This window comes from Podarcis muralis, chromosome 6, assembly GCF_964188315.1.
Source record: "Podarcis muralis chromosome 6, rPodMur119.hap1.1, whole genome shotgun sequence".
Classification (NCBI taxonomy): Eukaryota; Metazoa; Chordata; class Lepidosauria; order Squamata; family Lacertidae; genus Podarcis; species Podarcis muralis.
The window spans coordinates 68,587,186-68,601,895 of record NC_135660.1 but is presented as its reverse complement, the minus strand read 5'-3'; the positions used below and the strand labels follow the sequence as shown (position 1 = coordinate 68,601,895).

At 41.9% G+C, this 14,710-nt stretch overlaps 1 protein-coding gene across 5 annotated transcripts in view; it reads right to left on the bottom strand.

The window, feature by feature from the left end:
• Nucleotides 1-14,710, bottom strand: part of ASCC1 (activating signal cointegrator 1 complex subunit 1) — a 54,578-nt gene that overhangs the window by 39,506 nt on the left and 362 nt on the right. For 3 of the 5 annotated variants that reach the window (XM_077930507.1, XM_028729584.2, XM_077930509.1), the window contains exons 2-5: nucleotides 13,016-13,147; nucleotides 9,817-9,916; nucleotides 9,386-9,483; nucleotides 7,196-7,374 (exon numbers count right to left, since the gene is read on the bottom strand). In XM_077930507.1, the coding sequence (XP_077786633.1) occupies nucleotides 7,196-7,374; nucleotides 9,386-9,483; nucleotides 9,817-9,916; nucleotides 13,016-13,124 (486 nt within the window). In that variant the 5' untranslated portion in view covers nucleotides 13,125-13,147. Of the gene's footprint in view, nucleotides 1-7,195; nucleotides 7,375-9,385; nucleotides 9,484-9,816; nucleotides 9,917-13,015; nucleotides 13,148-14,192; nucleotides 14,679-14,710 lie in introns of those variants that run through there. The other 2 variants (XM_077930508.1, XM_028729585.2) reach the window with 2 other exon arrangements.

Genomic DNA, 14,710 nt, shown 5'->3' with positions numbered 1-14,710 from the left:
ATACCGGCGCCAAAGATCAAATCCAGCGTGTGGCCTGCTTGATGTGTGGGGCCCGACACAAACTGGGAGAGCCCTAGTGTCGCCATGGAAGACACCAGGTCCAGTGCCTGTGAGGAGGGAATGGCATCAGCATGGATGTTGAAGTCCCCCAATACCAATAGGTTAGGGAACTCCAAGGCCCAGCCGGCCACCGCCTCCAGCAGGCCTGACAGGGTGGCTGCTGGTGCGCTAGGTGGCCGGTACACCAGCCAGACAGCCAAGCTCACCTCGGAGCCCCACACTAGGCCAACACATTCAATGCCGGGGATCGATGGCGATGGTAGAGCCCTGAAAGAACAGTCTTCTCGGATTAATAATGCCACCCCTCCCCCCCGGCCCACAGTCCGCGACTGGTGGAGGACAGAGAAACCCGGGGGCGCCATCTCTCGTAAGGTAACAGTATCCCCTTCGCGCACCCAGGTCTCCGTCACACAAGCCAGGTCGGCCCGCTGCGAGATGAAGAAATCTCGCAGGGTGGCGGTTTTGTTGCCTATAGACCTGGCATTGCACAACACCAGTGACGGAGGTGAGTAATCCTTGCTCACCCTACCTTCGTCCCTCGGGATGGGGCGCAGATTGGAAGGGGTACGAGCATATCCGTATCTCGATCCCCTTCGCCTATGACATCTGCCCCCACCGCCATACCTCCCTCGCCCCACTACAGTAGCAATCCCAAGCCTCAAACCAACCTCCATTTACAAAATAGAAAATGAAACAGACCAAAAACAATTGTACCAACAAAACAGATCCCCACCCCACTCAATATACAGCCCCAAACCAAAATACAACGGAACAAATAAAAATACATCAATAAAAATACATAAATAAAAACCACCGTTCACGGTGGTACGACAAAGTAAAAAGTAAATCCCCCTATAAAACATTTTAAAATATATAAAAACATTGTTTTTATATATTTTATATATTATATATTATATTATATATATTATATAGATATATTATAAAATATATAAAAACATTGTTGCCAATAAAGTTCTTCACTACCAGAACAAATGCCTTCCACGCTTCCAGTTCCACTTCGTTCATTGAGTTTCCGAACTCTGGATTTCTGATGAGCTGACAGATCTGAGGACCGTCAAAGATGCCAGCTTTCAACTTCTCCATGGTCAATCCTGGAAAAGCCTGGCACAAGTAAGTGAAGCAGTCACCATCCTTGTCCAGAGCCTTGGTGAACTGCTTGATTAAGCCGAGCTTGATGTGCAGCGGCGGGAAGAGTATTCTGTCTCTGTCCACCAGAGGGTCGTTGATGACATTCCTTTCTTTACAAGGCACCAATTCCTCCTGCACAGGCCAGTCCTTCTTCATGTAATGCTGAGCACGGTCCCTACTATCCACATGCACAGAAAACATGGGTACTTGGTGAAGCCTGACTGTTGTCCCAAGAAAAAGTTCACCATCTTCAGGTCAACACAAATAAACCACTTATGCTGATCATAGCCAATTTTCTCCAGCACATACTTCACTGCTTCATAGTTCTCCTTCAGTGTAGTCGAGTGAGCCAGGGGTATAGAGGCAAACTGGTTGCGGTTGTGTAGCAGAACACATTTCAGTGATCGCTTGCTGCTGTCAATGAAGAGTCTCCAATCTTTAGGTTCGTACTTTGGCACTCCAAGCTCAATAAGAAGCTGCGCAATATCTGCACAGTACACCAAGTCCTCCTCTTCCGAGAAAAAACGGAGGTACTCTTGATGCCTGTTGCGGAAGAAGCTGATGCAAGCACTGTCAGAGGGGAGGTTTTTTCCCTTCAATCTGGATGCCAACAGTTCGGCAGAGTCCTTTGACAAGCTGAGGTCACGAAGTATATCATTCAACTCCTTTTGGGAAAATGGATGTGGAGCATCATCTTCAAGAACCACTTCTTCTTCTTCATGTCCTTCAACACTGGAGGCATCTTCATCACTAATGTCAGGAAGTTCTCCGAAGATAGGCACTGGAATTTCATCACAATGAGCTACAGGACGATGTGCTGATTGAAGATCAGGATACTTGAGGCTGCTCCGGTTCTTTCTGTTGATCCCAGTCACATCAACAGCGCAGAAGTAGCAGTCAGTGACATGGTTTGTCGGCTCCCTCCAAACCATGGGAATTCCAAAGTTCAGACTCCTCTTGCCATTGGTCCACCCACGTAGAGTCTCGGTGCATGCCTTGCACACCATGTGTGGCGTCCAAGCTTTATCCTGGTCACCAAGTTTAATACCAAAATAAGCATGGTAAGCAACTTTATGCTTTGCCGCACCAATTTATGGAAGATTTCGAGGTTTTATGACTTCAAACTGATCCCTTTTCGACATAATCACCCAGAACTATCGGACCTGAATACGTCTTGTCATTAAAATAATCATTTCCAATCAAAACAATTATTTGACATGGCATTTTACCCCCACCAACTTCTTCTAAAATGCTCCACACAAGCGTACATGTGAACAAAAACGTAAAAAAGACATGTGGCCATAGCTCAAAAACTTGACCTGATTGAGCAAAACCAATGTGATTTTTGGATTCAGCGCATCAGATTCATCCTAAACCAACTGAAAAAATGCAGAAAACAAATTTGTTGTTGACCAGTGTAATCTATGGCATGGAAGGTACCTCTGCTGATTTAGGGATCCCCCTTCCACTCTCAGCCCTCCATTCCACATCCTCCTCCATTGATCAAGGCCCATAAGCCCTTGAAAGCGGTTTAGGGAGAGATGCCAGGAAGACCACCTTTTCCATCCAACAAGCGACCAAGAACTTCCACCCAGCCAGCCGGAAGTGCCATTTTTACAATCTGTTAACAATCTATAACAGGACCTACTTTCACTTATGGCAGTCTCATGCAATTTAGTAACTGTCAGGTGCCATCTACCAGAAACTGTACTTAGTACAGTGGTACCTCGGGTTACAAACGCTTCGGGTTAAAAACGCTTCAGGTTACAGACTCCGCTAACCCGGAAGTAGTACTTCGGGTTAAGAACTTTACCTCAGGATGAGAACAGAAATTGCCCGGCGGCAGCGGGAGGCCCCATTAGCTAAAGTGGTACCTCAAGTTAAGAACAGTTTCAGGTTAAGAACGGACCTCCAGAACGAATTAAGTTCTTAACTAGAGGTACCACTGTATTTCAAACCTAACCCCATGTGCACAGTAAGCTCATCTATTGTATATAAAGGAAACCCTGTCTCAGTAAACTCATTTGAAAAGGTGATTTCTCCAAAGGCAGCAAGAAGATTGGAAACATCTGATTCCTAATTTAAAATAACCACAGTTTGTTGTTATGACCAGAACTTCAACATTCATTCCCCAACCTTTAAGCAGTCTTTTCACAGAAGTTTACATATGACAATTTGTTATGGTATGTCCACCTGGTGGTCATTACTCAGAAACATTTCAGAAGGCAATAATCAATTGTTGCAATATGATCAATGGAATAGTCTTTTTCAAGGGACTAAAGCTGGTCATGGCTTTGTTCGTTCTAATTTGGAAATTTAATTTGAGGATGTAATACAAGTACACAGCGGGTGGCGCTGTGGGTAAAAGCCTCAGCGCCTAGGGCTTGCCGATCGAAAGGTCGGCGGTTCGAATCCCCGCAGCAGGGTGCACTCCCGTTGCTCGGTCCCAGCGCCTGCCAACCTAGCAGTTCAAAAGCACCCCCGGGTGCAAGTAGATAAATAGGGACCGCTTACCAGCGGGAAGGTAAACGGCGTTTCCGTGTGCTGCGCTGGCTCGCCAGATGCAGCTTGTCACGCTGGCCACGTGACCCAGAAGTGTCTCCGGACAGCGCTGGCCCCCGGCCTCTTGAGTGAGATGGGCGCACAACCCCAGAGTCTGTCAAGACTGGCCCGTACGGGCAGGGGTACCTTTACCTTTACCTTTTTAATACAAGTACAGTGGTACCTCGGGTTAAGAACTTCATTCACTCTGGAGGTCTGTTCTTAACCTGAAACTGTTCTTAACCTGAGATACCAGTTTAGCTAATGGGGCCTCCTGCCGCCGCCGCCGTGTGATTTCTGTTCTCATCCTGAAGCAGAGTTCTTAAACCGAGGTACTATTTCTGGGTTAGCAGAGTCTGTAACCTGAAGCGTCTGTAACCTGAAGCATATGTAACCTGAGGTACCACTGTACTGTACTTGATTTACTCAATAATTAAAGCCTTGATCAAATTGCGCTTTCCATCTTTCTGACTTTATTTGGGCATATATCATTACATTTACTGCTTTTGATTTATATGCTACTAGAATTATATGCTCCCTTGTTCACAACAACTTCTGTTAGTTTTTAGTTGTCTTAAACATGCTTCATCCTTCCTGCTTCAACAGTTTGAGGGCCCTAATGGAAATCAGCCTGCAACTTAACCTACATATGTGAAACCAACACAATCGCACATGGCCTCCTTGCTCACCTCCTTGCTCAAACAACATCCTGCAGGATTCATCTCACCCGGGACACAGTCTGTTTGCACTACTGCCTTCTGGCAGGAGATATAGAAACATCAAGTCAAGGACAAATAGACTGAAAAACAGTTTCTATCCAAGAGCTGTGGCCTTTTTGAATGCTGTAACTCGATAGTGTGACCTGGGAGTTTGATGGGTGTTGGTGTGGGTGTGGCTGGAATGTGGTTTGTTTGGTTGTTGTTGTTGTTTTGCTTTTGTTGTTTTTAAGGGATGGCATCCAATTTCGTTGCACTTGTGCAATGTTGCACTTGTGTAATGACAATAAAGAATCTATTCTATCTATTCTATTCTATTTCTCCTGCCCTGTCTTCCACTGAACTTTATATTGTAAGCTCATCAGAGAAGGGACCTGCCTCATCTGTTCTGTAAAGTGTTAGGCACTCTGATTGTGCTATATAAAAATACTGACACTAACAAAGGGACAAACCCACAAGCTGCAAGTAGCAGAAGCTACTTGAGAAATAAAATCAGTAAGGGCAGGGTCCTTTTTTGCTGTGATGCTTTGATGAGAAAACTTAGCAAATTAAACTTGTACACTTGTATTCAAACTTTTATTCTTTCAGAAGGCAAGCTATATATTTTCTGTTCAAGCAGGCATCTTGATTTCAACTTATTTGTGCTAGATTTATTTTCCATGTTATCTGGGATGATATTTTTATGAATTTTGATTATAATTGCTGTTATTCTGATGTTGTTAAGGCAACCATAGCTTTCCTCTGAGAAAGAAATCTGTGGTTTGTATAAAAATAACTTATAATAAATATAAATATTCCTTGATCTTCAGTACAAGTTGTCTGCTCAGTGTAAAAGCTTAGATGGACAATGCTTATTAATTTTCACATTTTAATACACCCTTAATTTTCTAATGAAGCAAAAAAGAGGGAGAGTTATCTGCAGCATATACAGACGCATGAGACTACAGCAATATAAATGATGGATGTTCGGTTGCCATGGTAACTATTATCGTGAGAGGGAAAGATTCCGTACCATTGCTCAACAACCAGCAGAAATGCTAATCTCAACACCTGATATTATTCCATTTTTTAAATAACATGGCTGTTAATCAGCCTCATTTGAATAGAGACATCATTAACTGACTGCTCTATTTTGAAGCTGAAAAAAGCAGCAAGAACAAACAGATACAGCTTCCATAACTAGCACCATATTCAGGTTCTAAGCATCCTAAAAGCTCCCCCGCTGCTTTGCACAGCTGTATATACTTCCATATCGTGCTACAAAGCATAGGTTTGCAAATATTGCTTTCTGGCACATCCCACTGTGAGATAAAGTGACATAAGGGTGGGATAACTGACCATGAAATGAATGAGAGACATATGCGAAAGCAGTATGTTTTTTTCCTACTAACTAGCAGCTGTGTATTTTATACAACAGAGTTTAGAGAAAAGTGTGGAAAAAATAATGTACGTCACAGACTCCAGTCTCTCTTGCAGTGACTTAATTCTAGGTTTTAAAAATGTGAAGACTATGAATTTTGACAAAGGGGATTATGTTGTCAGATTTCAAGGAATCCAATTAAACCCTCATAAAATACTGGAGTCACACATTCTGGTAAAGGTAAAGGTACCCCTGCCCGTACGGGCCAGTCTTGACAGGCTCTAGGGTTGTGCGCCCATCTCACTCAAGAGGCCGGGGGCCAGCGCTGTCCGGAGACACTTCTGGGTCACGTGGCCAGCGTGACATCGCTGCTCTGGCGAGCCAGAGCCACACACGGAAACGCCGTTTACCTTCCCGCTAGTAAGCGGTCCCTATTTATCTACTTGCACCCGGGGGTGCTTTCGAACTGCTAGGTTGGCAGGCGCTGGGACTGAACAACGGGAGCGCAACCCGCCGCGGGCATTCGAACCGCCGACCTTTCGATCGGCAAGCCCTAGGCGCTGAGGCTTTTACCCACAGCGCCACCCGCGTCCCTCACACATTCTGATGCACTATCAAATTATTTTCTCAGAATAGAGTATCAGTAGTTTGAAGTTATTTTTTATCTGGCTGCACACAGAATTTCACCAGAAAGGTGCCAATACCATTCAACATGAAATGAAAATAGTGTGCCATAAATATATTGTGAGACTTACTGATCTCCAGCTAGATAGATAGATAGATAGATAGATAGATAGATAGATAATAGATAATAAAAGGACTGGTTTGTCTGTAACTTTTTGGGATTTTCTTAAAATTTAGTTACATATAGAGTATAAGTCTGTTTTTCCACGAATACTAACATTTGAGGAACACTACACAGTTTCTGAAAGTGACTCCGTGTAAACTGGACGCACTTCTGACCCCTTCTGCACAGACAGGCCACAGAACTTAGCTTAGAGGTCCTGGAAGTAGCAAGGTGCCAGTGCTGGGGAAATACTTGCTTTAGTAAGGGAAACATCTTTCACTTCTTCATCACTAAAGGATGTGGGCAGCTTCAATGGGGAAATCCTGGATTTTATCTTTATAATGTGCGAATTCCAGGGACAAAATACAAATTGTATTTCTATGATCTCTCATGGCTTATCATCATACTTATTATCCCACCATATTGCTAACACTGAGTATATCATCTCAGGTAATAGTGTTGTTACTAATGACATATTTTTAATGTGTCTCCCGATCTAGACAAGCTCATGTAGCATTTTGCAACATTTACTACTTATTTTTTAAACTCAGATTATTTATGAGTATTATCATGGCAACTTACATTTGAGCACTTCTCCAACACCTCCTCTTTGAACTGTAGAAACTTTTCCTGGATTGCAAGTTGGTTGAGTGCAAATGACAGAAAGTGTGTGAAGGGTTGTTTCTTGCGGAAGCTCTCCACAAGAACATCAATTCGCGTTCGAGCTGAAATAATACCATTCCGGTGTTGTCCTGTGATCACTGGAAACAAGCAAAACAGAAGACAGGATTTATGACAGCTTGATACATGTGCTCACAAAAGTTTAGAATTAATAACAAGATTTTCCACTGTACCAGAAAGCCAGTTCCTAACAAGGTGAGAGCTATCTCGGCTGAATACACGGGTCAGTGTTACTATCAAACTAGTGTTTTCAAAGTGTGAGATGAAGCTCCCTAGTTTTAATATATTAATATTTATGTATTGCTAGAATCTAACCATCTAACCATTAAAATGTTTCTGTCCTTTAGTTCATACAATTTTTATTTCTCCTGATACAGGTTTGTATTTATTTATGTATACCTATTGATATTGCCAGGACTTTCTCTCTTATCAAAGTAGACTATTTTTGAGTCTCTTTGTTATAATAACTGATTCTATAATAACTTCCTCTGGAAACATTTGAGGTTTTCAGTTCACATTATGGATGCACTGCAGAGTTTTGTCAATCGTTTTCACCAAAGAGATTTTCGTGTGTGTTACTGTTATTACTGTGCAATGATTTGTGTAAAAGCAGTCCATACACTTCATGAATAAAGTGTATTGTGTGGAAAATAAATATCTAATGTTACATGCAGAAAGTATAATCAAGGGGAGGGAAATAAATAAATGGATAGCAAGCATTCAATCATGTCTGCTTCTTTAAAAAAATGTCATGCTAACCATGGTACCTGACTCTGCACAATTATGGAAAGCATAAATATGAAGAGAAAAATGTAGTTCCCTCCTTTTGAATAACAGGATGCAACCAACAATGACAGACTTAACATTAGATCCACAAGATTACTTTTTGGCTATACCATAAGTGGAATTAAAGAATTTGACCCTCTTCAGTCTTTTTAAAATGTGTTCACACTGTGCTTCTACATTCCTTATTTTCAGCCAAAATGACAGTAGGTGGGCCAACTGCAGTGAAGATTCAGTTACTGAAAGTCTTCAAATCAACACCAAAACAGTAATACAAACAAACCTAATACAAACATGCTCAAAACCCGTTTTTGTGCATCCTGTTCTGGGTGTGCATGAAAGAGCTTGGAATGCGGAAAGAAAGCAATTGTCTGGAGGTGTAGCAAAGGAGAAGGCAAGTACAGAAAGACTATTCCCAGAAGTCTCAGGAGACAGATAAGCAGACAGATAATATATGGAGGAGGCAGCAAATGCCAGGAAGGCAGTAAGTGAAACAAGGACTAGAATAAAAGAGTAAAGAGCCCATAGTTCTAAAAGGTGGCTTAATTTTTCCTATACCCAGAAAAGGTGTAGGAGATAGTGAGGGGATAAGCAGCTATTTGGACACAAAAAAGAATACATGAGTGGCCTCAACCAAGACTTAAGTGGACAAAAGCAGCTGGGGGAGAGCAAAAATGAGCTGCAATAGGCAATAATTGGTGTAATATAGTGGGCATTTATTAGGGAATTTCACAGCATGGAAGGACATGCTCACTACTAGATACTTTCAGTGGCTTGGACCTAGCCTTTCCTATGTGCAGGAGGGTCTTTAATTAGGCAGGGGTTTCTGATGGCAGAAGAGGGGGAGGCAATTTTTGTCTATATCCACTTCAGCTCCCATGCTACTTCCTACACACTTCTAGTGGATTTGTCAACACCACAGAACAGATTTTCAAGGGTTGCAGGTAGAATCAGCCAAAATCACCTCTGTTCCTCTTCCATCAGGGCAGAATCTACTGAGCATGGACCTGCCCACGGGATCTTGGGATCCAAGCCAAGATCCCATGGGCATCTCGGGATTGTAATAATTGCCACCCTTCAGTCATAGTCACATAAATTACTTTGACATTCTGCACTGAAGACATCATATTACCTTTCCTATACTGAATTCAGTATTATAGAGGCAGCTAATTTCATTCTTCATGACAGTTTTTACATTTATTTTCCAAGTAGTACCAGGATGCCTTTATCATCTCTAAGTTTCACACCATGTCAGACCTGTGCATAAAAATTAAAGGCCTTCAAATTTTTACAAAACCCAGAACTCACCAATTTCTCCTTCAACTCCAGGCTTAGGAATAATGATAGAGGTTCGGGTTTCTGTTTCTATTTTCTTCTTTGTTTCTCCTTTTTTGCCTATTATATATCTATATAAGCATACAGTGGGAAAACAGAAAAGGGAATCGGTGATAGTTTTTTTTAAAAAAGAAATGATTAAGTAGTTCCAAACTTTAACAGCTTAAACATCCTACCCATTTTGGAATCCTAAGTGCTAATACAAGCACCAGTTTCCTGGTGATCAAGGCATAGGACAGTCCCCACAATGTGAGGCTACGGCAACTAATTTATCCCAAATTTCCCAGTAGTAGTTGTCAAAAGCTAATTGTAAAATCAATAATAAAGACTGAGAACACCTGACTTTCCCCTCTGTTGTTCTAGCTGCATGATTAGCAATTCTGAATATGCACACAGAGACTTACTTGTACAGTGGGCTGGGAATGTCCACAGCACATTGGTAGCCTCTTTCTGTCTCTTCCACCACAAAGGCATCACAGGGTTCATCTGCACAATCCTCAGGACCTGCAAGGTAAGGAGTGATTAGAAACTATTCATCTAAAGCAGGCACCCCCAAACTTGGTCCTCCAGATGTTTTGGGACTACAATTCCCATCATCCCTGACCACTGATCATGTTAGCTAGGGATGATGGGAGTTGTAGTCCCAAAACATATGGAGGGCCGAGTTTGGGGGTGCCTGATCTAAAGGGTAAATAACAAACAGACTTCCGTTCACAAAATGTGACTTGACCACCACCCTGTCACAAACCAAAGGTTTTGGGATCCTCTAGATCTGGGGGCCTATGAGGGGGCTGGCAGGAAGAGGAAAGGAAGTTAAATCCAATTACACAAGCAGAAGTCTGCTCACACAAAAATGGCTTCCACCCATTATGCTAACTTTTAAGTCTTCCTGACAGCGTCAGGAAGCAGCTGTTGCTGTCAACTGGAGGGCTTTCTTACTTTCTTCTTTTATATTATCATTGAAAATAATCTACAGAATAGCCCTGTGGAAATCTATTTTTCTCCGAGATGTGGAAGAAAATTTTCTCCTAGTTGTTGAATTTTTGGCCTCATACAAATGCTTATTTAAGAAAGCACTGAACAGCAGTGGATACAGATGCAGGACCCAAAAGCTGAAAATTGAGGCAAAGTGATATTGACTTCTAGTCTCAACAGCAGGGCCTGTAATATGTTGGAAAATGGGATATTTTTAGCTCAGTAAGAAAACACTGCAACTACGGTATTTTTCAGCTAACCAGAAATATAATTTCAAAAGATGTCACAAACCTCTGTGTTATCCCACTCTCACCATCATCGGATTTGTTAAGGTGGAATAAAATTTCATTGTATGAAGCAGCATTTTAAAGCACCTTAAATTTAATTTACAGTATGTTGATAAACACTGTGGTTTGCCAAAGAAAGAACTATAGCTAAGGCTAATAACTGTAAGTAATTTGCTGAAAGGGTGTTCAAGATGCAGGCCACTGGAAAAAAATGAGGCAAATATATTATAAACTGGTTGTTTATAGCAAACCAAAATATACAGCCTGAAATGTGTGTCTGTACATGTGCAGTGTTGCACAGTGACATTTGCATACTGCTTAACCAATTCCTTATCTATAAGAGGACCTTTCCTCTTACTCCATAACTGATAAACTTACTCAGGAATCTTCAGTGAAGTACCTTGTTGGAAGCTTTTTGAAAGTCCAACAACACTATGTCAAAGGGATTTCACCAATCTATATGCTTGTTGACACTCTCAAAGAACTCTAAAAGGTGAGATTTCTGTCTCTGTTCAGCAAGGCTTATTATTCTATATGCCAAGTTATTTTTTCTTTGACAATACTTGCCACCAGTGGCTTGTAATTTTTAGGATCCCCCTCCCCCACCAGATTCCTTTTAAAAAATTGGTGTTACATTGGCAGCTTTCCAGATGTGGAGGCTAGTCTAAGGGATAGAAGATCTACAACTTCACAGCATAGCTGTCAACTTTTCCCTTTTCTTGTGAGGAATCCTATTCAGAATAAGGGAATTTCCCTTAAAAAAGGGAAAAGTTGACATCTATGCTTCACAGTGTTAGAAGATCTACAACTTCACATTTGAGTTCCTTGAGAACTCTCAGGTGAATGCCATCCAGACCCGGCAATTTGTCACTTTTTATTTTTTCTATTAGGTCTGGAATTTAATCTCGTTACCACTACCTGCCTCAGACACTCCTTGTCCTAAGGGTTATCCTCTAAAGAACACAACATGAAACACAAGGAAAAGGGATTGGGAAGCAAGATGCAAAAAGTATGATAGCAGCTGGTTCAGTTGCCTAGGTGAATGGGAATATATCCATTCTGGATCCAAGTGTACACATTATAAGGATCAGGTGTGCACTGCATCAATTCTTCTGACCTAGCATGATATTTACCACCCTGTTCCCCTTTTCTTTTTCCTTTTCTGCTGTTTCTCTTCTCCTTATGTTTTCTGCTCAAGAATTCATGCCTAAGCTTCTTATTCTGCCCACCCACCCTTCAGGGCAGGATGGCTCCTCAGAAGCCCATCTGGTGCTTCCGTTAAAGTGACTACAACAGTAGTTTCAAATGCAAGCAAACTTCGGCACAAAAACAAGTGTTGCCTCTTGACAATAGAGCTTTAACTCCCACTCCATAACAGAATGTGAAATATTTAGCAATTCAACACAACTTACTAATGTTGGCATTTTTCAGCAGTGTGCTGAATTCCACTCCAAACTGTGAGTTAAGACTGTGATATCAATGGTGACAATTGCCTTTTGGTAAAAGTCTGACTAATTGCATACACTTCCAGAAAAGCAGAGGCAAGCTCTTGCTTTCAAAGTTAAAGGAACAAATAATTACAGGCATAGAGAGCTCTGTGTTTCCTATGAATATAACAGAGTAGCAAGAGATGAAGTGCCCTTGTACGAAGACATATCATCACCATAAACTTTGTTGCGCTAGCCAAAGGCCATGGCATCATTCACAAAGGGAACAAAAAAAAAGCAACAATAACCATAAAACATGACATATCAATAGTCCCCCAGGCCTAGTATGGCCAGCTCCACAAATGGGGAATCTGTGGCCCTCAAAACTGTTGGATTACAACTCCAATCATTCCATGGTGGCTGGAGCTGATGGGAGTTCAACAACATCTGGAGCCCCATAGATTCCCCATCCCTAGTCTGCATCGACTTGTGCAGCAAGTCACGGGCAGCCCTGCTATCCAGCTCTGTTAACTGGAGAGACCATGATCTGAAAATATAACCATAAATATGCAAAGCCCATATATTATTCCGGAGCTACAGCCCCCATATAATTGTATTCCTGATGCTTACCCTCACATCTCTACATTACTCTAAGTATAATATTGTCCTCTAATCCATATATTTCATACATTCTCTCACCGGTATTAAACAAACAGGTTAAGAATTTTGAGACCCACTCTCTATCATCTTGAGTGTCTGTTTCTTTATTATACTGAGTCCATACAGACAGCATGGGTGTTGGCATTTTCTTGAGAATCATGGTCCATATTCAGTACTTCTGTTCAAGTCCTAATGCCAAGATCAGTTTCATATCATAGTCTCATGAAATGGAACTCTGTGGATTCTTAGCATACCTGCATAGAAATCCTCTTCCTCTTCATGCTGGTGTGGCTGTTCTCGAATATGTCTTTTCCTGTAAACACGTCCTCCAATTCTTATCAGCGGTGGCCGCAGAACTTCCATTGTGTTTTCCCTTTGCTGAAAGACTAAGTGGAATTCAACAGGAGTTACTTCTGAGTAGATGTTGTTAGAACTGTACACTAGTTGTTGTTTAGTCATTTAGTTGTGTCCGACTCTTCGTGACCCCATGGACCAGAGCACACCTGGCACTCCTGTCCTCTACTGCCTCCTGCATGTACATTAGTACAACAGCACAATTCTATACATGTTTACCTGAGAATAAATCCAACTGTGTCCAATGGGACTTACTCCTGTGTTAACATGGTTAGGACTGCAGCCTTCACTATGATATCTAAACAGAACCTCCCATTAAAACAAGGCAAGGCAAACTTGCAAATATTATGTGCTGGAAAGGAAAAAACAGGGCCATACTCTACTTTTAAGATTCCACAAACATTTGATTGGCAACTGTGCTGGAAACAGAATGTTGGAATAGAATGTTGGAATAGTAAATAGTAAATTTATGGAGAGAAAGAAGTCTTACACTATATATATGAGCTGGTTCTTCACACAGGGAAAAGGGCAAGTTACACAAAGGCTTATGCAAATATGTTCTCTGTCCCATCCACTTTGACAGGGGAAAAACCTCCAGATGTTGTTAGACTACAACTCCCATTATGCCTGACCACTGGCCATGCTGGCTGGGGTTGATGGGATTTAGAACTCCAACAACATTTGGAGGACCACAGGTTCAACATTCCTTTTTCGTTAAGAGTACATCCATTCTGGGTGCTCCATTTACTTGTGGATGTGGATTTCAGGTATGTTCATACAAAGATCGGGCACTTATACATAACCCTGCACAGATCTTTGGTGGTCCTTTTCATGGCTGAGATGCAAAAACTTGCACTGCTCTCAGGACGTCCTGTCTACACAGAGGGAAAGGAGCACTGTTCTAAACACGGTGCAATTTGCCACCATTCTGTCATACTATGTGCAAATGTCTTGGGGAGATTTGTTTAAAATATTTTAAGGCACCCACCACCACGTGATATAGGTGCAAGGAACATTGATATAAATCAAATACAATTATAAACCCATATATACATAAATTCAGAAGGGCAGCAGTACCAAGAATAAAAATCTGGCCAAATGATCCATCCCCCGTATTTAGTGAGGCGTTGTAGTACACACACACTCTCTCTCTCTCTATATATATATATAAATATTAGCAGGTCGGAAAACGTTATCACTTTTGCTAGGCAGTGTTGCCTTTTTTCCCCCCTTGCAGAGCTCTTGCTGTGACGTGACAGACCCAAATGCAACTGGTCGAGCTTTTCCCCCATCAAGGAATCCTGACAAAGCGGGAGGCTTTACTGGTTGAGTTTCAGCCTCTTGGGCATAAGTGGCAGATGCTGAAATGGGTTAAGGTCTCGAATACTAGGTGGGTTTTTTTGTGTGTTTTTTTAACCTGCATCTCAATGCTAAACACCAAACTTTTTTTTTTTAAAAAAAAGTTGGCACCAAATAATATCTCCGTATTTCCCTCCCCTTTAATTTCATAAACTTCGGGGGGGGGACGGGACTGCGGCCTGTCTTCGAGGCTTCAGCGCTCTCCCTAGTCCTTCTCCTGTTGCCATGGCACCCAA